At 36.4% G+C, this 24,270-nt stretch overlaps 1 protein-coding gene across 2 annotated transcripts in view; it reads left to right on the top strand.

The window, feature by feature from the left end:
* Positions 1–1,387: 1,387 nt before the first annotated feature.
* The window catches only part of LOC116733796 (regulator of G-protein signaling 6-like), an 84,535-nt gene continuing 61,652 nt past the window's right edge, over positions 1,388–24,270 (top strand). Inside the window, exons 1-2 of one of the 2 annotated variants that reach the window (XM_032584638.1) lie at positions 1,388–1,497; positions 8,614–8,955. In XM_032584638.1, the coding sequence (XP_032440529.1) occupies positions 8,719–8,955 (237 nt within the window). In that variant the 5' untranslated portion in view covers positions 1,388–1,497; positions 8,614–8,718. Of the gene's footprint in view, positions 1,498–1,589; positions 1,715–8,613; positions 8,956–24,270 lie in introns of those variants that run through there. The other variant, XM_032584639.1, reaches the window with a different exon arrangement.

Raw genomic sequence — 24,270 nt, 5'->3', positions numbered from 1 at the left:
AACAAATGTCATCTCAAAACTCAAATTGATTTCCACTAAAAATGACATTAAAACCTGCATTTTGATCACTTTAGTCCTCATAGAACTGCTTCCTTAACATGTTAAATTAATTATAAAATGCTTCTTTGTCATTTTTAAAGTTTGCATAGAGTGCAAGCATTTTTCCCCCCAAATGCTTGCAAACTCTGAGCAGCTTGTTTTAAAAATAGCATGTTTTTTTATTGTTCCATGGGGGAGTACGGTTTTAGTTTAGCTTAAAAAAAAAAGCTAAATTCTTACATTTAAGATGAAAACTGGTCCAAAACATAAATGGTCCTTCAATTTATTTGGGTCATATTTTCCAGATTTCTTGCTGTTATTTTTGATCTCTGATCTTTTAAAGTTATTCAAAGTTTCGTTTTATGTTCAACTCTTAGGTGAAGTTTAAAGTTTTAAATGTGCTTTTTAAAATAGTTTTATTTTGATTTATTTGTTTATTTTGTGGCTACTTTTTATGCTACATTCCTGTTGTACTCGGAACTGGGAAATCCAATTTCCCAGGCGGAAAAGTCAACTGGAACGCCCACTAAAGTTTGATTTCCCACTGGAAAACTGGGAGCAGCTCCAACGAGCCTCAGTTATGACTTTAGGCCGACTTTCAATATGGCCGCTCCTCCTGGCACCAACAGAAACGTTAATTTTACATGACGCATGCCAAAGTGCGTCTGAAATCTGTCTGTAACTGTAAACGGAACAAATTAAAAGTGATGTCTACTTATGTAAAGTAAGAAGTATTGCCAAAAAAAAAAAAAAAAAAATGCCTATGGGCGTCGCCATGTTGAAATTTCGACTTAACTTGAAGGTGCCGAATTCCCAGGTAACTGGAACACATCATTACTCGTGCACTGTCACTGGTCAGCTCCTTTCACTGATTGCTCCACACCTGTTCATTTTCAGCCTCTCTACTGCTTTTGTTGTAAGTTTCCAAGCTTAACCGTATTTCTTCTATAAAAATGAGCTATTTTTAATTATTACTGTTATCGCAGCACATTTCTCGGGAAGAAATATCTAGTGAGTTAGCTGCTCTACTAAATTATCTCAAGAATAAGCATGTATAAGTGATAGAGCCCTTTTCTTCGTTTAAAATGCAATATATTTTGTGAAGTAATGCAAAGACAAATCAGAGTTTTCGCAGGAGAGGGCCTTAGTTCATAAATATTTTAAAATACCATATCAAAATTAGGTTTTTGGCATGACAATAGTTAATTGGTTGATTTTTAAATGACCTATAATGATATTGTTTTATTTTTTTTTTCTTTATTTGGCTGCACGTTGTACCAACTAATGTTCTATTGAAGCGGTTTTGGGTGTGTAAGGATTGTTTCTTCTCCCTCCCTCCTGCGTTTCTGCCTCTCTCCGTCTCTCCCTCTCTCTTCAGGCGCTTGTTGGGTCGGTGGTGAAGCCGCTTCTTGTCTCCGGAGCTCCCAGCGAAGGATGGACGTCAGCGGGCGGTAAGAGGTGAGAAACAAGGCTCTGAAGATGGGGGTGGGAAGAATGATGTGCGGTGGAGTGAGAAAGATGTGTAGAAGATTGGGAGGGGGAAAAAAAAACAAAAAAAAACGAGTGCGGCGGTGTTGGCAGAGTGATGCGCCGAGGTGCTGGATCAGCGGGATGTTGGATGATGTTGGACAGTCCTATTAACCGCAACTATGGTTTAATCAACTTCGGCTGCTCAGTTGAGTCACAGTGGGTGTTTCTGTGGGGGTTTTTCACGGATGTGGAGAGTTTTGGTGGGCACATATGTCTGAGTGGATGATTGAAGCTTTTGGATGCGTGCGCGTTCAGGGAGTGGATCGTCCTGAGATGAGATGTTTCAGTTTCCATCGTGCAGAACCTCTTATAATTCTGTTGTAGTAATCGCATAACATTCTAATTCAGATTAATATGATCAGTTTTGAAGTTGGTTAGCCCGACGTTTATGTAATTTGACTGTTACAGGCGATTCACATTCTGGATTGGGAGGATTCAGATGTATCCTCTGCGTTTTTGTCATACCATTAATTTTAGTGTCAAGTTAAAAAAAAAAAAAAGAAGTGCATCATTCCTGAAAGCATTGACTCACTGTGTGGAGTATTTTTATTTTGTTGTAGTTGACACATATTTTAAGTGTCCTATTTGTTGAATCGGGGCACAATTTTATCGGTGCAGTCCATTACTTGCAGGTACATTTTAGTAATGCTCTGAGGTTAGTTGTGAATATCCCGTATCCTGAAGTATGCTGCCATTTCTCTATTACTCTGTAGCTCTTCTCACCTTGTCCTCACTCTGCTGGTTACTTCTTCCAGACTTATTTTCCCAGTTTTTTTTGTTCTTGCAGATTCTTCTCTCTGTCTTGCCTTAGTTTTGCCTTTAAGTCCTTCATGGCTGGAGGCCCAACACTGATCTTACTTTTATTACCCAAAACCCATAGTTGATCTCTGCAAAAGTGTTTCATGCTGAAAAATATCAGGAAGACTTTTGTTAAAGTTCTCCATTCACAGAATGGGAACTAATTGCTAATGACCTCCTTGTTTTTAATTAACTGCATTTTGTTAAAGATGTGTGTTTAGATAATGGATCACAAATTACTCTCTACTTCATTCCATGCTAATTTCAAGTATTAAAAATCCTACCATTTTTTTAAATTTCATCCACAAACTTAAATGTATTTTAATGAGATGTGATTTGATGAGCCAGAAAAAATATGAAATAAAAAAAAATTATAGATTTTTTCAAAACAAATCTCAAGTTTGTTGATTTTTAACCCTACCTTGCAGAACCAGCTTTTGCTGCAACTATAGCAGCCGTGGCGTTTTCCTCCACCAGCTTTGCACAGTTAGAACCTGAATGGGATTTTGTTTTCTTTTGTTGTTGTCCATTCTTGGCAAAAGCTCAGATTGAATGGAGTGAGTCTGAAGATCCAACCCCTCCATGTTTGGAACTTCAATATAAAGACTTGTATTAAAAATATATATTTTTCTGGAGTAAAATGTTAATGACATTAATGTTAGTTCAAATATTGTAATATGACGGGAGATTTTACAGATCTATAAAAAAAAACATTACAGGAATTCTTTATTTGGAGATTTTTTTTTTTTTTTTTTTTACAATATACTTCCTTAGATTGAAAATATCAAATATTTTTTGTGATGTTTGGGTGCAGTCTATTGGCATAATAATATGCCCAACATTTGAAAGAATGTTAAAAGCTGTTTTGCTACAAATACACATTTTGTGTGCAGATTATTGTTTTAGTTCATTTAGAAAAATCGTAGTCTTTCTTGAACCATCAACACAGATTCAAAATTAAGCTGAAAATTAAGGTGCAAAAACAAGGATAGGTAAACAAGTTTAAGGTATTTAGATTTTTGTGTTTTAACTAACGTTTTATAATGAGCACTTGTGCTTTTCCTACCACTGTTGATAGGGTTGCTACTGCTAATGATTCCAAATTATTTTGATGTTCTGTGTCCATCAGGATGGGGAAACATTAATTATTGTTACCTAAGTTGATGGCAAGCTACAGTGATTGGCGACTTTTGACAAACTCCATGTTTTTTCATTAATTGATGGCTTGATGATCAGCTCGCTATGGTGCTGTACAGGATTGTTAAAAATAATGAACACTTTAAATTTCAGGAAGTTTTCAAACAAAAAAACTTCGACAAATTAACCGAACCTAACAGGACAAATGTGTTTAACGTACTAATAGGTGTGAGGGATCATCATGGATCGCAAACAATGCGTTAGAACACTACCAGCTTTCTACCAACATGTCTGCTTGTTTGCTTTTCTTTTCAGCTCTTAATGTGTTTTGTTAAAAAGTGAAAAATAAGCTCAAAATCTCTGATAAATTTAGTAAATTTTACCCATCTTCACCTTTTCTTAAGTAGTAACATCCAACTGATTTTCATGGCTTCTTAATGAACTGATGTTATGAAAACATGTAGCTACAAACCTTCATTCTTGATTTATTTGATCTAAATAAAAAAATCTAAATTTTGGACGTTTTAAATCTGTCTACGATTTATGCAGGATATATACACATAAATGAAAGCAAAAGCTTTAATTTGACTGGCAACTGTAATCTTTTGTTGCAAATTAAGAATTGAACATTGTGATATAACCGTCCACGTCCACTGATTTGATCGTTTCCTTGATTTACAGCCATCCGGTGTTGAAACTACCAAGTGTTTAGTCTTGCCTGGGAGGTGGTGGGAATAGGTGCTGAAACCACCAGCTGCGAGTGTGTTGCTCTGCAAAGGGTCTTGAGGGAAACTGATAAAAAAAGACTTTAGAAGCAGCTGGAGATCTCACTGGGTTTCCTCTTGCTGTCATCTCAGCGTGTGTTGAGATGAAAATGGAAGGGCAAAGTAATATTCAGCTGTGAATGTGATCCAATTTATTGGGTTAATAGTTTGAGACTTGCAATGAATTATCACGGCAAGTTTTTATTTATTTTTTGTCTTTGATGCTGCTTTGTTCTTTGTAGCTGGAAATTTGGACCAGAAAATTATATCTATGTAAGATTCATTGTTTGTTTTGTTCCTATTTGAATACAGTGGATTTACTATCAAACACTGATCTTTAATGTTGTGACCATTAAAAAAGTTTGGCACAAGTGTAATTAACATTAGAAAACTGCAATCGGTGCAGCCCTAATGTAAAATGAATTATTAACTTTTACCAAAGAGCAACAAAATAAAAATCTGCATTAATTTAGTGCATTTTGTTTCAGTCATAATGAAGATTTTGGAGTGACAATCTAAAATCTTACCTTTTTAATTCCATCTTGTAAGTTCATGCAACTTTGAGGTAAAGTGATGAGAGTGGAGATGTAGGGGACAAATCAAACAGACTTGTCTAGCAAATAGGTTCATTTAATTGGACTTCAGCTTTGTCTTTTTTTAAAAGAGAAAATCAGCAGTGCTGCAATGCACCAGCAAGGAAAGGTCACACATTGCAACAAGTGAAAAATTGAGGTGCTACAAGCAAACTGCCCTTTCAGTATGTGCCAAGGTTTCACATTAAACTAAAGTTTTAAATTTTATATATTTCTCTGCGTTTGCAGGTACACCTGGGACCTCTTAGCTTTTTTTTACATACAATTCTGAAAACTCGTAAGGGCTAAAAAAGATTGACCCTTTGCCATCCCCCTTACTCCAAAAACGCAATTAGGATGTCCTGCTGCTTAGAAATATCGATTTGTTGGCTAGAATAAAGGACAAAAAGGTGAAAGTGGATTTAACCAAAATCTCTGATAAAGCAAACACGCCACAGGCTCTTTAATTCACACGGTGATAAAGGTGGATGCGAGTATTCACGTTGAACATTTAATTTACATGCAAAATGAGCAGTCAGAGCCAATCTCCTGACGCTGATCCCAGTTTAACAAGCCTACATCTAATCCTGGGCTGAGGACGGATCAATCAGTGTGTGAACTTGATCACAAGGAAACAATTCATGCATTTTGCTGTCATAGCGAGGTGCAGGTTTGTGGCACAGACCAAACAGATGGTATGTTTGGAATAACGACAGCAGGCTGGAAGCCATTAATTCTGAGATGATTTCAGTCCCCCTCTAATTTGCAATTGCAAACAAACGCCACATTTTCCTTTCCTCACAGGAAGCAGCCCTCTGAAGCTCTGCTGCTGACACACTGTGCGCGCGTGTGTGTATTCTCTGAAAATTTCAGAGGAACAAACAGCTGGCTGATGAGAGCATTGATCTAAAGTGCCAGCTGATGTGGACTTAAATGTGTGTCTGAGCTTCACAACACACACACAGCTGGGCATTGGGCCCAAATAATATTGGATCAGCTTGCATGAGTTACCTGCTGAAATTTGCCCAGCTAAGAACAGCTAACTTACCTTTTAATGAATGCAAACCTGCTTTTCACAATCATTTTCACAGATCCACACAGTTTTGTTGTGGGGAGCCCCATTCTCTATTTATAGTTGTATATTATCATCTTTCTATACTGGTCAAAAAGCCTCCTGACAGCTGTCTGTATGTCTTTTGAGTGAAATGTGAAATTAATCATTCAGCTTTTGTTTTAGCATCAAATATTAGATATGTATTGACTGCAGGGCTTACATACACTGAAGAGAGCACAATTTGCAGCACAAGCTGAAATGTAGGTAAACTTTTCTATATGATGGCAGCTCAGTTTGTTCCACATTTAAAAAAAAAAAAAAAAAAAAAATCCTGATCATTACACGCTTGCTTATCCAAACTTGTAGCAGAATTTCTGTTTGATGCTTGCAGTTGATGGATGCCGTTTCTGTTCCAGGCCAGCGATAGTTAAAGATGTTTAACTAGTTTCTGAGTTGAGTTTTTGTAATAATCAACAAAATGTTTCAGTCTTCAGGCAAGGCAAAGTTTTTTTTAATGGTACATGCAAAAAATACCAGTGCCACAATGTTTACACAGGAACAAATGTAGAACGTCATTGCTTTTATTGGAAACACAATTGCAACAACTGTCCCATTACTTCGTCCTGTTAAAAATGCCTATTAACGTTACCAATAGCAACACAGAGTAGTAGACATTTTTGAATTGGGGGGGGGGGGAAACTCTTTTTACAAATCAATGCTGTGCCTTTGGTTAGCATTCGTCTGCAATGTTTTTGCAGTTTCTTTACCAAATTTGCACATCAAGGTTTTACTCATTGTTTTGGAGAATGTACTGGAGAGCCTTAAAGGTAATTATAGATATTGTAACCGTCTAAATTAGATTCAAGTCTCAACCCGGAGTCCTCAAATCCAGGCTTTGGCAGCCGGTGTGTTGCAACGTTTAGACGCGTCCCTGGTTCAACACTCTTCAATCAAATCTGAATTACCCATCAGTGCAGTCAAGCAGGTGTGATGAAGCAGAGAAGCATCTAAAACCTGCAGTACACCGGCAGTCAACGCCTGGATTTGAGGGTCCCTGGTCAAGACCACTCTGACCAAATTTTTGGGGATTAAGCGTTCTTGTTGCCCTTTTTCATCTTCGTCCTTGTTTTTTCCAGTTTCTTTCCTGTATTTAGCTCCATCCATCTTCATTCAACTCTGACCAGGTTCCCTATCCTTGCTGAAGAAAACTGTTTACCACAGCATGATTTTTCCACCACCATCCTCCAAGCATCTTTGTAGCTGTAGATGTCTTAATTTTTAAAGATCACTTAAAATCAAATGTTCTATTTGGATTTCATTTAATCTCTAGAAATAAATATCAGTGAAATAGCTGCACGTTAAGTCGGATGTGCTCGGAGAGAAGATGGCCAGAAACAATTCAAGTTGCTGAAAACGACTAACTCTGTTGCATTCACAAAGCATTCAGCAGATTGTTGCATGAGGATATAGTAAAGAAAGTATTGAGTTATCTTCAGCAGAAGTACATCTTCCATTTTATAACTTTTACTCTTCTGGCAATAGATGAGATTTAGAGTTTCACTCTGACTTGTGTTAATTAAAATTGGAGAAAGTGTTGCTCCATTTAGAGTATATTTTAGATTTTCAGTCGTGAGTTGCCAATTTCAGTCTGAGAACTGAACTGTCTCAGGATGAAAATCATTTAATTAAAAAACCTGCTGAACAACTAATCTCTGGTGGATTTAGTGGGATAAGACTTGGTCACAGTTAAGCATGTAAGATTCAGGAACAATATTACTTTTCTTTGGAAAAAAAATTCATAAATATGAAATCCTTATGTCATTTTTTTTGTTTTTCTTCTTCTCTGTGCTTTTTAAAAAAAATTAAATCCCACCTGAGACGGAAGACTGCTATTTTTGGCAGTTCTCTGATAGAAACACTGCATCCTTTTATTCAACCCTCTGTTAAAGGATGCTTGGAGTATTTTCAGACAAAGAGTTGTGGTCATAAGTTTATATAGACTCATGAAGAGTAATGTTACATTACTTTGGGTTTACAATGACCAACTTGAACCACTTGTTTGTGACTTATATTGAGTCAAAATTGGAAGTGGGAGAATTAAAAACCACAGCAGCATTCTTGTCAGGAGTAAGAGCATCATAAAGTTTCTTCCCCTCTGTAGTAAAACAAAACCATCACTTATAAAATACTCATTTGGTTGGATGTGCCATACGAATATTTGGCTATGTTAAATAAAATACAACACATTTGCAATGTTAAATATTGATAAAGTTGAACTTTCACTACGAAAACTAATAAGTCAGGTCAAATTTATTCATTTTGCTGAGAGATGGAAGCATACGGTTGGTAAAACAACAAATATTCAGGTTCAGTATGTCATCAAAATTATCTGAGCAAGATTTGGAATCAGTCCCATAAATTATTGTAATTGAATATGAGAAATAAATGCTTTGATTTAAAATTGTGGAGGTTTGATGGTCTTGCTGTGACAGTGTGGGAGGTGATATGGTTTATGAATGAATAAGCAAAAAATATTTATAAAATGCTTAAACACCATACGATGTGCTGAATAAGCAGGAAGTTAAACTGAGAAAACAAGCAGAATTTATGATGTGTTCATTTCATCCATTCTGTTCTTCCTGACCGAAGCCCTAGAAAAAAACTGATGGAGCCCACCAGTGAGTTATAAGGTCCAATTAATCTGTATCTCTCCCTGCAGCACCCTCCAGACACTGAGGAAAGGGCACAAGACGTAAAGAAAGAAGTCTGTCGCTGATAAAGAAGAGAGGATAACTTGACACATCCGAAAAGGGACACTGCGGTGATGGCTGAAGCACCTCAGCAGGAACAACAGCAGCAGCAGCAGCAGCAGCAGCAGGAGGAGGAGGAAGAGGAGCAGCAGCTGCCAAGCTCTGTGGAAACCAGTGAATCTGATGAAGGCTCAGAGGAACCAAATGAAGTCGTCAGAAAGGCTCGACCACTTCTGTCCATGAGGTCCATGAGCACCATGAGTACCATAGACCCAGATGATGACTACCCCAATATGATCGTTTTCAGAAAGGTAGGAGCGAAGAAAACTTTTTAAATTATTAGGATCTGCAGAAGACGATAGGTCCATATTAGAAGTAAAAATATGCTGCGAAAAATCACCAGAATATAGGCAAAAGTTGTCATAGTGGCAACATTATATACAGAACACTAAACTTTGGTATGCATTATTCAATTTCTATCCAAAGCAAAAGTTAGATGACAAAATCTGTGACTCGCAAGACAAAAAGTTTAAATGATTTTATTCAATGAGGAAGAAGTAGTTGTGGAGCGTATTGTCTGTGGGAGAACCAACAAGATATTTAAAAAGCACAATATGCCATGTCTGGCCTGCTTGAAATTCCCAACAGCTCACTTGGTTGCTAGGTAACGTGGCTGGGCTTGGCAGGCGTTGCTAGGTAACGGAGCAGTGCACACAGATTGCGACTTAATAATTGTGAGGTTTTGGAAATGGCTTGTTTTCCAGACATGAAAACAATAACATCTTGCTAAAAAGTTGCTGGGTGATTATTACTACCTTTTTTTTTATTTTAAATTTTTAAATGTGCTTACTGTTTTTAGAAACATAGATATAACATGATGTTTTGCTCTAAACACCCTTTAAATGCTCTCCAGTTTAATGCTCTCTGGTTCATTTCCATTAGACAGAAAATTTCCTTTAAATGATTTATACATCTTCTTTTGTAAAAATGTTATCTGGCTCCAACGTTATTTGGCTCCTTCATCATGAAAAGATGAATTGTGTGAAAATTCTGGCATAACTGTGTACAGGAGGAAGTTACAAGGCCTCTGCAGTGAATCCCATTGAAAACCTGTTATTCATTCCACCAAATGTTGATGTCTGAACTCTTCCTGAGTTAAATCATTAGTATTGTTGTTTCTAAATGAATATGAACTTGTTTTCTTTGCATTACTTGAGTTCTGAAAGCACTGAATCTTTTTTGCTATTTTGACCATTTCTCATTTTTTGCAAATAAATACCAACTTTTTGCTTGTAATTTCAATCAATCAATCAATCAAATTTTATTTGTATAGCACATTTCAGCAGCAAGGCATTTCAAAGTGCTTTACATCATAACAAACACAGAATCACAATGCAATATAGAATCAATCATTACATCAATAAATTTGTAATTGATTATATTTCAAATACAATTCTAAACAGGTGGGTTTTCAGTTGAGATTTAAAAGAAGTCAGTGTTTCAGCTGTTTTACAGTTTTCTGGAAGTTTGTTCCAAATTCGTGGTGCATAGATGCTGAAAGCTGCTTCTCCTCGTTTGGTTCTGGTTCTGGGGATGCAGAGCAGACCAGAACCGGAAGACCTGAGAGGTCTGGAAGGTTGATACAATAAAAGCATATCTTTAATGTATTGTGGTGCTAAGCCGTTCAGTGATTTATAAACTAACAACAGTATTTTAAAGTCTATTCTTTGAGCTACAGGGAGCCAGTGGAGGGACTTTAGAACTGGTGTTATGTGCTCTATCTTCCTGGTTTTAGTGAGAACGCGAGCAGCAGCATTCTGGATCAGCTGCAGCTGTTTGATTGATTTGTTGGACAGACCTGTGAAGACGCTGTTGCAATAATCAATACGACTGAAGATGAACGCATGGACGAGTTTCTCTAGATCTGGCTGAGACATTAGTCCTTTAATCCTGGAAATGTTCTTCAGGTGATAGAAGGCCGACTTTGTAACTGTCTTTATGTGGCTCTGGAGGTTCAGGTCAGAGTCCATCACTACTCCCAGGTTTCGGGCCTGATCGCTGGTTTTCAGTTGTAATAACTGAAGCTGTGCATTGACTCTAGATCGTTCCTCTTTAGGTCCAAAAATAATAACTTCAGTTTTGTTTCTGTTCAGCTGGAGAAAGTTTTGGCACATCCACACATTTATCTGTTCTAAGCATCTGTTCAGTGATTGGATGGGCTCTGAGTCACCTGGTGACATCGTAATGTAGAGCTGTGTGTCATCTGCATAGTTATGGTAGCTAATATTATTTCCTGTTATAACCTGAGCTAGTGGGAGCATATAAATATTGAATAAAAGGGGTCCTAGGATTGAACCTTGGGGTACCCCACATGTGACCTTTGACCTCTTTGATGAAAAGTTTTCAATTGAAACAAAGAAATCCCTGTTCTTTATGTAGGATTCAAACCAGTTAAGCACTGGACCGGAGAGTCCGACCCAACTCTCCAGTCGATTCAGTAATATGTCATGGTCAACAGTGTCAAAAGCTGCACTGAGATCCAACAGAACCAGCACTGTGGTTCTGCCACAGTCCGTATTTATATGGATGTCATTGAACACTTTTATGAGGGCGGTCTCTGTGCTGTGGTGAGCACGAAAACCAGACTGGATTTCAGACATGTTGTCAATAGTTTACAGAATAAAAGAACAATGTTCATTTTACTCAAACATATAACTGTAAAAAGTAAAATAAGAGAAACTGATCATTTTAAGTGGTCTCCTAAGTTTTTTTTCCAGAGCTGTATATTGAATTATAAAAGTGGTGGTTTGGACTCAGGCTTTGATTTTCTCTCTTTTTTTTTGGCCTGTTACCTCTTTGAGAGTTTTCTAAGGTAACATTTATCTGAAAGGTGCATTTGCTGAGACAAGGGATGTGTAGAAAAAACATTCATCTACAATGCATATGATCTCAGTCATCATCCTGACTCATATTTCTTGAATCTGTGTGCTTTTAGACATAATTATTCCTTGTAAGCAAAATGTATATCATAAAAGGGTGAGGAACAAGATGACCTCACCTCTTCAACATGGTGTTGCTGTTCTGTAATGTTTCATCAGCCTCTAAAGTCAGTATCACCTTTATTGTTTTTCTTTGCTAATGAGAGCGATACAGTGACTTCCATTGATTCCCATGTGGCCTTCACATCAACTTGAGTCATAAAACACTATTTGCACATGCAGATTTACAAGGCAGGTGATTAATTATCTTAAAAGATTTAGGTTCAGATGATAAATAAAACATGAGCTGAGCCACCTTTGGTCTTGGTGGATGAGAGCCTGGCTCATTAATTTTTAGGATGGAGAAAATCCGGCTGGATGTTGGTCTTTTAGGACAATGTCCCTCTTTTCAATGTCAATACCAATTTTGCTCTTATGGAAGATTGTTACACAGCCTGAGATTCAGCTCATGTTTTTTTTTTTAGTCCTCTACTGAGACAGTTTATTATTTGACCCTGAACAATGTACTCACTGTGAAAATAAGAGTTGTATCTTGTACTGTTTTCCCTGCAGAAATTGGTAAAGTTTGTTGCAACAAGGTTAGAAAATTAACCTGCTATCTTAAACACATTCTACTGGATTGTAGTTTAGATTATGTAACATGTTGAGGTCAAATTATTGAATAATTTCTAGTTGTTTTACCTATGTAAAAGTAGAAACCTGTTTCTACTCTTTTAATGAGAGTTACATTTTATGTTGATTCTAAATTTAAGCAGATAAAATTAAGTCAGATTTATAGCTTGTTCAGCAAGTTTGTGTAAATATTACCAGCTCTCTGCTGAAAAAAATGCAGCTATGGCAGCACTGCTAGTTGACAAGATGAGGGGTCACAGACTGGAATTTGTTCTTCGGAGGCAAAAGAAATCCCTATTTTTTGTTTTTTTAGCAGGTTTACTTTATTTTTATGCCACATTTTGTGCCTCAGCTTAAGTGCTTGACAGCAGGAAGCCCCAAACGTCAGCAAAAAAAAAAAAGGAGGAAGTTGAATCTAAATTGTTTCAGTTTCTTCATGACTATACTAATACTCATCCAGTATTTGGGAGGAAGAGAAAACTTTTAAAGTGAGGGTTTCTGCTTGAGTGAATTGGATTTAACCGAAAAATTTAATTGCAAATTGGTTTTTCTCCCTTGATTGGAATTTTTAGACACAATTATTGTCCAAAGTCATGTTGCAGTGGTTTTTATCATACGATTATGCAGACATATTTTGTTTAACCTCACATTTTGTCCTGTTTCCACCAGAAACTTCAATGCATTTTCATATTTTACAGAATAGACTAACACAAGGTTTGTGCATCACTGTAAAGTTTTCTTATTTGTCTTCATTTTCTTTTACTGTTGCAAACCTAAAATTGAGAGAAAATATACATCGTGAAAACTGCTATCATGTGTGCTAGAAGAGTCTCTGACCTCAGGTTTCCATTTTCATGACCTCAAAAGCATATATTTGACATTTGTTGGATGATGGTGAGGGTGAAAGTGGGAAAAAGAAATTGTATACAACAGATGAGTTATATTTTCTGGACTATTTCAGCATTCAGTCTATCAGGCTTTATAAATCTACATCAAATAAAATAAGCTGGAGGGGCAGCAGGAATAACAAGATACCAACAACCACTGTCGGCTTTGATGAATGAGTTTCTGGTGCAGGAGGGGATAGAGATAGAAAGAGAAAGTGAGGATCAAGGCTGAAACACAAAGAAAGGAAATAATAAAATGATGTTGGAATAGTGAAGAGACAAAAAGCTCAAACTTGCATAGACTGATGGGTACTATGTTAGCAGTATGACTGAAAGGCTGCTGGGAGTAAGCAGCAAATTTCTGTACTGAAAACAACAGCTCTGACACTCAAGGCTCACTAAAATAGACCAAAATATGGACCAGAATAGAATTTCAGTTTCTCTTTTCCTCCTCTACATACAAGTGCAACATTCAATACAGACCACTACATTCTTGTTGATCATCTTGTCAATCGGGATCTCTTGCTTTTTTCTGCTTAAAAACATGCAACAGAAATAGTTTTGCATACAGCTTTCCTGAAGTATTTATACTAGTGAACATGAAATGTATAGAAGTCAGTAAGTGATGAAATGTAAATGACTCTATAAACCATATTTTGTGTAATTGCGTGGAAGGCAATCCTGTCCTAACAGTTTAGAAAAAGTATTCATCAACAAGTGGAAGAAGCTTTTCACTGTAAACCAGTCAAAACCCGTCAGTTTTCACAAGATCTGTCAAGATTTATCAGACTACTTCTTAATTAATGAGCTCTGGAAAATTTTTGAATTATTTGATGCAGTTTTCCCCTTAAACAATACACAAAGAATGCACAAAAGAAAATGCTAAAGCACATTTAAAGTTTGGTGCAGAAAATTTGGACAAGCCAGCGAAATACTGAGAAAACTCTTAGGTTGTCTTTGTTTTAGAGGGGAAATGACTCTGCACATCACAATCAGAACACTATACTAAGTGTGAAGTTTGGAGGTGTGGGAGCTGTCTTTTGGGACTGTCTTCACATAATTTGTGGAAGGATGCATGCAGAAACGTACCGGAATATTCTGGGTAGAAATTTCAAGGTGGAAACCTGAGAGCAGAAGCTTAACAATCATCTCAGAAATGAGGGAGATACTCTATTGAAAGATTTACTGTCATCTCACATTATATTGCATCTCTCCTCAGTGGCTAAAAACATACAATCACTGCCAGCCACAGTGCAGCAGCACCGTATATAGTTCTTTGAACTATATACTAACAAAATATAAAGTTTCAGCTGCCAGTTTTTGCTGAGTTGACACAATTGCCCACAACTTGATGTACAGAAATCAGAGAATTAAGTGTAGTACTAGTATTAGCTAACTATAAGGACTGTAACATTTGTGTTCTTGTTCATTTGCTTAAAATGATTCGTTAGCTAGTTGCCCTTATCTAACATCTGCATGCAATAGCATTATTCAACTTCCAAGGTTTATTTTGGGGGGGAAAAAATTGCACTTTTTTTTATTTTGCTAGATCTGACTGATTTGCTGAACATAATTCTGACATTATGTGCATCACATAATGTGCATCACTTCTTAGCAGCATGTCTCCCAGGAATCCACAGGTATAACACAGGCATTGGCATTTGTATGCTCATAATAGTGACCTTAGGGTGCAAAAACATGCTACCGTATGATATAAACGGCTTAACTGTCGCAGTCGTAAGAAGTGCAGGGGACAGAGGGCACATGTCCTATGTGTAACCCCCATTTCTTATCCCCAATGACCGGGTGGATGACATCGTATTGATATTTAACAAAATATGAAAATAATCAAATCATTATTTGAAAAACAACAATCATAATGTATAATGTGGAAGATTCAGCTGCAGGGAATTCAAATTATTTTTACAATGAACCTGCTGCCTCTGTGGTAAAACAATCTGCTGTAAGCTGATTTGCAATATTTGGCAATACACATGGCTGTGCGTCTATGAAATATGTATGTCCTACACAACAGTCTCATTAGGATTTCTGCCTAAAATATCAAACATCCACAATAGTATGCCAGTGCTTGGTGCTGATGGTTAATTATCTAAAACTTTATAATAACCTCCCAGTTTTACCCTCTCACTTTTAACTGAACTGAAGTCAGTTTCTAGTGATTTGAGGATTAAATAAAGGCGAGATGATTCTGGGTCAGGGCTTCAGGAATAATTAGGCAGAGAAATGAAGCCTTTCTCTTCTACAGGGAGCAATTTAAAAGGTGAACAACTTCACTTTTCCCTTTCCTCCTCCTACTCTTCCAACTCTTCTTTTAATCACTCTGGTTGATGCACTATATACATTTTTGTGTAATCATGAGAGTATAAAGTATTTTTTCCATCTAAACGTGAGGAACATTTTATTATTATTATTATTATTTTTGCATATTCTTAAATTTAAAATCAGTCCCTGGACAGACTCTCTCTCTCAAGTTTTATTGTAGCTCTCAGCTACATCAGACATTCACTGTACTGTATTGCAAATTTTTTCAAATTCATTGTATCATCTTAGTTCCAGTTTTGCGTTACTGTATTCATTTACATTACAAGAGGCTACTTACATGAACATGGCCTGCAGATGATTGTAAATGAGGAAAATTTTACCTCAAAATCCACATTTTCCCCTGTCAGCGTACATACACTCAGAGATTATATTAGGTTGAGGAGATTCAGCACTGTCGACAAGAGCCAGGAGTGTTGACTCGCATTTTTTCCTGCATGAATTCAAGCCTGTCAGCCAGCATCTGCTCATAAACACTGCTTGGGCCTGTGTGTGTAGGGGTGTGCATGTGTCATAAGGAAAGAAAATGAGATGCAGTGAATTTGTGTATGCAGCTTATTGTCTACGGGGGTGCACAGGCGTGTGTGACTTCTGGCATATTGGGCCTTCATTTTTATTATTTGTGATTTTTCAGCAACAATAGCAGCTGTTGAACTGAGAGCCTGTTTACTTATCAGCCTGTTTGCACACACACCCTCCCCATATTTTTCTATGGGCCACTCTGAATGGGCTGCAGGCTTTGGATGCTGACCTTCGCTGAAGTATTCAAAGTTTTGATAAATTTCAAAAGCTTGTGTGTGCATAAGCAACTGACTTTTGTTTTATCAAAAAGTACTTAGGAAGCCTTTAAGATATAATGACAAGTGAATTTAGATAAGAAAAATAATGAAATTTGACTTTATATAGTAAAGCTATTATAAAAGTTTTTAGTTTCTTATTGAGCAAGTTTATCGAGTTGATAGAACAAAATGTAGGAATAGAGTACATCTCTATATCCTTGAAATACTAGCTGCATTTTGAATTAGCTGTAGGTGATCAATGAAGTTTAGTCAAGTGAACAAAATTGCAATCATGGCTTAGGTTTACTAACATTTTTTTCCCATCCATCCAAACCAATAAGTCACCTATTAAAAGTTGGCCACAAATGTTGAATGATGTGCTTTATTTGTACAAATAATAAATCAAGGATTCAAAGAATTTAAGGGTTAAATGTAATATGAAGCTAATAACCTGAGCAATGGGCGATATCCCTAAACAAAATGATATAACAGAATCAAATAAGTCACAAATAAAATGGGGGCCAAGAACGCAAACATGAAATACTCCATCCTTAAGATTTACCAGAAATCATTGGAAGTTCTGTTTTTAAGAAATACTTAAGAATAATGCAACTAATCTGATATACTAATTTTACCTAATATGCTAACTCTGAATGATCTGTAGTATCAAATACTGATCTACCAGATTTTCAATAATTTTTTCAATGTGAGAAAGCTTAGCTAAAAGGATAAACCTCTTAATAGCTGAGGAATCTGTAGTATTTAAGGGCTCGAACAGCAGTTTTACATTTTCCTCTGACTTGTCTCAAGTTCAGTGAGTAGTTTTTCTGTAAACCTTATTCAATAACAATGACTGAAATTGCAAAATGTTTAAAGAACGTGATGGAGACTTCATATGTTCTAAAAGTTTGGAAAAAAAGACAGTAAAAGTTGGGGTAAATATTTTTAGGACTGCAAATAGAGGAAGCAGCATGACAGACAAATGGTTAGAGAAAAAGTTTAGCGCAGTCTTTAAATTTCTAAAGTGATGCGGAAGCAGTCCTAATTATCTGCAGCTAAATGAGCTTTCTTGGTCAAACAGACCTGATATTTCACTGAGATTAATTTGATCCAATTACCATCTTGACGCATACAGAACAGAGATTAGTCAAGTTTTAATACTATTATCGACATCTCTAATCATCTGAAATCAAACATACACATGCACAGCCATGCTGATTTTAAAGAATAGTCTGTTTTTAAAAAAAAGAGTGCACACTTTTTTATCATTCAGAAACTGCATTTTACTTGCAGAATTGATCCTTAGACAAGAAACTTGATGCATTCTAACTTTCTAACTTTTCTTGTTCTCAGAAATTTTGGTTTTTTACACCTTAACTAATGTGAAAATGACTTTAATTTTAAGTTTCTTACCCAAATCTCATAGAACAAAAAGTTCCCCTGTGGTATCTTCTGCTCTTAGAAAAAAAGAGTTGATCAGAATGTGACATGATGCATTTCTAATCGATAGTCTCTCTCAAATCTGATCAATAGACTCTCCACCAAACCCATCAATAGCTGGCAAGTTGGGAGAGAGAAAATATTGGCAGAACAAACATCATAGGAGTGAAAAAGGTCACTTGTCAGGAAAAAACAAATTCGACTGGATTTATCTCAAGCACATAAACAAAAAGTGGACTTTGTTTATCTCAGAGATCACCTATCGCACTTTTCCCACGAGGACTGCCCTTTCTGCACTCCCTAACTGATTGCAGCTCTTTACCTGTTGTCGCTGTCCCCATCTGGAAAAGAACCAAAGGCCAAAACAACTTCAGTGGTTTCACTGATGTGCTTTTGGTTTTAGAAATTGTACCACCTGCCAACTGTCAAATCTTTCCTTCAAGGACCTGACACTTCGATTACCCAATCTAGCTTTTGTGTGGCCCATCATCCTCTTGAATCACTCACTGTGAGCCTCACAAGAAAAGCCAACTCTCACGTCACTTATAACAAAGATGTCTCTATAAGAAATTTTTTCCCTCTGTATAACAGCTCTCGCGATAAATATATTAACGAAATCTAAAAAAAAAGATTTGATTGTAATTGCATTGACAATTATAAATAAATTAAATTTGATTCGCAGTTGAATCTAAAGTTTGCATACATTGAATAAAAAGACGCAAACACTTTATTTCCTTCACAGTCTGAAGTTAAATCAGACTGTACTTCAACAATAGTGAAAGAATGAGTCTTAGATTTATTAAATGTCTTCACATTCAGAAATTTACATTTTTAGTTTCAACTGTCCATAATTGAAATAATGTTTGTGAACATAAACCAATCAATCTGAAGTTCACAACCTACAGTATTTCCCCAACATTATTTTTTATATGGTAAGACCGGATAAAATGTCAAACTTATGAAATATAAATGATGCACAGTCTGAAATGCAATAACAATATTCTTTGTCTGGAGGTTAGGATTAATAAATTTTTGTTGCTGCCAAGTTATTTTTGAGCTTGCCTTTGTCTTGTATGAATGACAGATGAATAACAAAGATTACATTTTCTACACATTTGTAATATTAGCTATCAATTTTCCACAAATTAGTGCAGCGAACGCTCATCCTGTTAGTGATTTACACACTTTTAAACACATTTCAGTTTGATGTAGTGCCGCTCTTTACATTAATTGGAAAACGATTTGTTAATGGGAAATTCAGTCCTGATTTATTTTGGACCTTTTGAGTTTGATCCTCTTTTCTCTACCATAAATTCCAGTCATGCCTTGTAACTGCAATACATGGCATATTTATTAGGCAGTTTCATATATCAAAGCTGTTGACTGGAGAACAAGGGCGTGAATCATAGTTCACTGATTCCCAGCAGAGCTCTGCAATCGACTTTGTGTTCAAGCAAATAATTCAGCACTAGACTACTATTCTGACCACCAGATAACGTCTGTTTATTGTAAAGGGTAATCTTTAAACAAGTTTACACAACTGAAAGAAATGTTTACTCAGTTTTCAAACTGTAAATACTTCAAGTGAAGATCAGTGCAAAGCCAAAACTGAGCTGAAAAGGAATGTGTGTGAAGTGCTGATGGGTAACACTGCATGAGAAAATGTTCATGTATGGCTGGTTTGAGATTTACATCCTTCTTGTCACTTAGTGGATGAATAAGCACATGTATTCACAGCACAGCTGGCTGCAGATTTCTGAGAAGAGCTCTTTGCAACAGAGCAGGTGGAAAATGGCAGGCTAATCAAATCAAGGTGATGGGAAGAGGCTAATTAGGAGGAGCTGAAATAGCAAATTTCGCTATGACGAAGTGATTACTCATCACTTTTACATTTTCCTTTTTTCTTATGTTTTTGTGAGCATTATTGGTGCAATTTGGGTAATGCATCCCTGAAATGAATATCTTTGTGAGTAGGTATTTTACCAAGGGAAATTGCATTCAAATGACAGGTAATCCAAGCACACTGGTGATAAACAACGTTTTGAATTGAATTTTTGAAATTGTTGTAATGACAGAATTAAGTTGACACACTGCAGTTCTTTTTAAGGAAAGCTGTGTTGGAATTTAAAGTCAACAAGTCAGATGAGAAATGTGGTGATGGCAAATTTGCAGATGAATTTTTTTATTATTTTGAGAGAAGTTTAGAATTTTATTTCACTCCATTGATAAATAATTCAGTGGCATCTTTCTGAATATTTTACCATCCAAAACTATCCAAAAATCCAGGCTCTTTATTGGGTAAAATGAAACGGTACAGTTTAAACTTTGGTTTTTGAGACATAGCCAAGAGAAGGTTTCCTCAAATGGAATAAACTGCATAAATCTGGTTGCATAAGCATAGAAAAATAAAACCCAGAGCATTATTGTCGCCGCCATGTTTCACTGTGGGTTTGGCATTTCAATAGTGCGACTCAACACCAAAAAAAAAAAAGAGAAGAGAAAAAGACATCCCCTGGACTTTCTGGTTCTGGTAGCCCCAGTTTGAGGTTGGAGTGGTCTCTACGTCCTTCTGAGTTTTCTTGATCATTCTTTCCATCAATTTTGAAGAAACAACATTTTTTCCTCAATATACCCTTTATTCTGGTTATTCCCCTTTTATTTTATGACTTTTTATTTTGTGCTGTTTTGTGACATTCTTCTCTCTGATACTTTTATTTCATAAGGTCCTTGTGATCATTTATAACCAATTTTGCAAAATTTGTGAAATAAGGCACATTGAAAGGCACTTTCAATATAGTGTGATGATTTTATTTTAATTTTATTGTATTTACAGTTTTTACAGATGGAGTTTAGTTGAATTGAAAAGATATCAACAAAAATTTTTGTTTTGATCACAAAGCCTGATTTTTATGCTTTATTCTAAGAAGTACACATCAATACTTGTACTTCTCTTTATATTTCTTAAGGACACAGTCTCAGTGCCAGACGGAGCTGAATGGGTATAAACTATTCTTTTCCATCTCTTTTTCGAGGTTTGAAACGCTGGCCTGTTAGCGTCGGCTTCTGTTGCGTTTGATTACTCATAAAAGACACTCGAAACTAGATTCTTGCTGAACAGGATTGTCTTTTTTTTAACATTTTGCTCTAAACATTTCAGTGTGAGGTGAACTTTTTATTCTTTTAAATTTCTCCTTATTGACAAAAAATTTTTGGTTTAAAAACTTTCCCTTTTCATTTAGAAAATGCATCCTGGATTGTGTCATGCACTCCTCACTGTTATGATCTCAGTGAATATTGGTACATCAGCATGCTCCATTCAAGGCGGCGGACTATTTGTAGCAGAATCTGGTGCCAGCAACGAGAAAGTGGCAGCAGTCCTTGCCTTGGAGAGAGAGCATTCCCTGGGCCTGCAGAAATAATGACATCCTGAGTCCCTACTGAGTTCCTGTTTCTATCAGGTCTAATCCAAACTAATCCTCCTCAGAGTACACACCCTGCAGCAATCCTTCAGTTTTCAGGTTCACTTGTTTCTGATATAAACCAAGAATTTAATTCACAGAATTTTCTGACTCTGATCAAAAGCAATAATGTTACATTTTCAGTAAATCAAAATGGAATTTGGTTATTTCTTATGCTGGCTTTGATTAAAGATGAAACCTAGTTCGCTTTTGATCTACCACTAATTGGCTTGTTCCAGGCATTTAAAGCATGCCATTGTTAGTTTGCATCTGAGCAAGGAGGCACCGGAGCTGGCAAAGAGAAACGACTTTACAACTAGATGCACTTGAATGGATTTGATCTGAAATGCTGTCTGAATTCCTTGTAAGGTCATTCTCTTGTTTACTCCAAAGTGACAGGGAAGACCGATTTGGTTTTGCGAATCTATTGAGGCATCAATGTGTTTGTCATGCTCTGGTTGTGTCGGACAGCAGGTGTCTGAGGAACCCTACCTGGCCTTGCTTCTGTCTGTGCTGGCTTGAGATTGCAACCAGTCTGCAGAGGTTCTTTTGAGTGGGGGCGTGTGTGTGTGTGTGTGTGTGTGTATGGTGTGGGTTTGTCAATGCATCTGTGAATCTTTTTGGTTTTAGAATGACATGTACGGTAAAAGCATTCAAAGCAGATGGTTTGAAAATGCAGACTGGACACTAGCTGTACTTCAGGAGACTAAGCAGGGTGGGAAGCTTTGATAAGCTTTAAATTTTAAGGTTTCATATAACGGTATTTAAAAAACATAATCTTTCTTACTAATGCAATGTCTGGAAAACCAAACAGAATATTATTGTTAAAGAACATGTATAAATAGTAGAAGTCCACCCTAATGGCAGCTGCAGGAACCTCTTCATGAGATTTTGGCCTGAATCTTTTCAAATTAGATGCGAGATCAGATGGCTAACAATACGGCAAGTTCTGCAGTAATATCCTAATGACCCTATTTAAATCTGACATGTTCAAGAAGTGCAACACATAAGTCTGTTGCAATAAACAATAAATCAATTACATGATGATTTAAAATCCTAACTGGTAGTTTTAATTGTTTTACCTGTCTGGGCCTTATGAGATTTTTTTAAATGGCAATTTTGTTTATAATCGATTATATTTATGGTTTTGGTTAGATTTATTTCAATTTTTTAATTTTTAAAATGTCTTCCAGTTCCAGTGTTAATTGTTCTTTTGAAATTATAGCTTGATATTTGACAGGGCACTTGCATTATTATGTCATTATCACTATGTTACTTGAAAATGGTCTCAAGATGACAATATTGCTTATTGCAATAATTTCTGGGACAATTTATTGCCTAGTAATCCTTTAACAGCCGATTTCTGATCTGCCTCTTAAGTAAACAGTCTAACTAAATCATCAACGACTGATTTTCTTTTGACTTCGACATTAAAGTTTAGCAATTTTTGCCAAATATACATGACATTTTCCTTATCTGACAGAGAGAATAATTTGATAAATGATCAAATAAATAGACTCAATCTAAAACCAGGAACACGACTCTCACACAGCTACAACATTAAATGCAAGACATTGAGATTGTCAAACTATTTTAGCATGACTTAGATCGCTTGATCAGATAGGATTCGGTGCTCGACTTCAGCCTATTTGATTTGTTTGGTGTAGGCATTGTAGAAAGAGCAAAGGAATGTAGATTTTCACACAGAGGAACTTTTTATAGTTCCTGATGATGGATAAAGTGTGGTGGCTTGATAAGACGAATCTGTTTAGCTTTCCTGCTAAATGTTTCAAATTTCAATGGTGTATTTAATGTTAAGTTTTGTTTTCCATCAAGCTGTTTGTAAAGCAACTCCAGCTGTCAGACTGTTATTTGTGTGACAAAAATTAAGCGTTAGAATTGTTTCACTGCTTTCATTTCTGCCCATATTTAACTATATTATCTTTTGTGAAGGCTTCCACAGCTGCTCTGAATGTCTTCTTTTATTTACATCAGGCATCAGAATGTTTTTTATATCAAAAATAATACACCAGTTTTGAAGCAGTATCAAAGAGCATCGTCTCCCATCTCACTGAAAAATGTCATATTGACTTTTAAAAAGCTACTATATTTAGTTTCAGTTTATTCGAGTTGCAAATGAGCTTTTATTTGCTGCCAGGGATTAAGAAGGCGACTCACACAAAGGTATTGTTGATGACAAACACACATCAGTGGCCAGAATCCCAGCAACACAAAATTTTAATTAGAAGCTATAATAAGGAAAACGCACAAAAGAAAATGTTTTTGAACCTTTTTATTGTGTGTTGGATTACAGCCTCTTCTGTGTGGGTGTTGCAGGGTTTGCTTTTGTATGACTGTGTTCTGCATGTGAAATGTATTTATGCAGATGGTGACTAACTGCAAATAATGAACGTCTCAACAGCGCAGGATAAGTGAGCATTTTGTTTATCTGGGGTCTGTGGCACCACAATTCTTTGTTGTTTACACAGTAGTCGTTTTTTGTTTTCGTCCCTCTGAGAAAATCGTTTTATCCCTAATTAATCTCCCAGATATTCACGCCTTAGCCGGATTAACATATTGTTTTGTTGGCAGAACAATGACGTAGCCGTTTTCTGGACTGTAATGAGACGTAGTACAACCTCCTTACTCGCTTGTCGAATTTGGCAGAAATTACAAAGGATGGCACATCAAAGGGCCCCGAATGCACAATGAAAATGCACATACATGTCCTCCCCACATTCAGAATGAATTGGGGAGAAATTGGGCATTAGAAAGGGAGATGGCAGGGAGTTCTGCAGAGTTAAATTGAATACATTGAAAAAGGTGTTAATATTTTGATTGCTAGTTGAGCTGAGCTGTGAATAAGTACACCTGCAGTCATTATTGTGCTAATGCTGCACAGAGCTGCTTCACCCTGATCTGATCACACCTGCCTGATGAATTTTATTGTTTTTTTTCTTAGCTGCTAACAGAGCAAAACTAATGAAACTGTACATTATTTTCAAAGCTGTCTCTTCTTATTGCAGAGTTGTCTGAAAACAAATCTATTTTGTTTTGCCGCCCAAGGCCTCCTAATGGGTTTTCCTGAGTTATTCTTTTACCCCATAGCTT

Source organism: Xiphophorus hellerii, chromosome 15, assembly GCF_003331165.1.
Source record: "Xiphophorus hellerii strain 12219 chromosome 15, Xiphophorus_hellerii-4.1, whole genome shotgun sequence".
NCBI classification, from domain to species: domain Eukaryota; kingdom Metazoa; phylum Chordata; class Actinopteri; order Cyprinodontiformes; family Poeciliidae; genus Xiphophorus; species Xiphophorus hellerii.
Note: the sequence above shows the minus strand (reverse complement) of the source record. Positions and strands in the feature narration are given on the sequence as shown.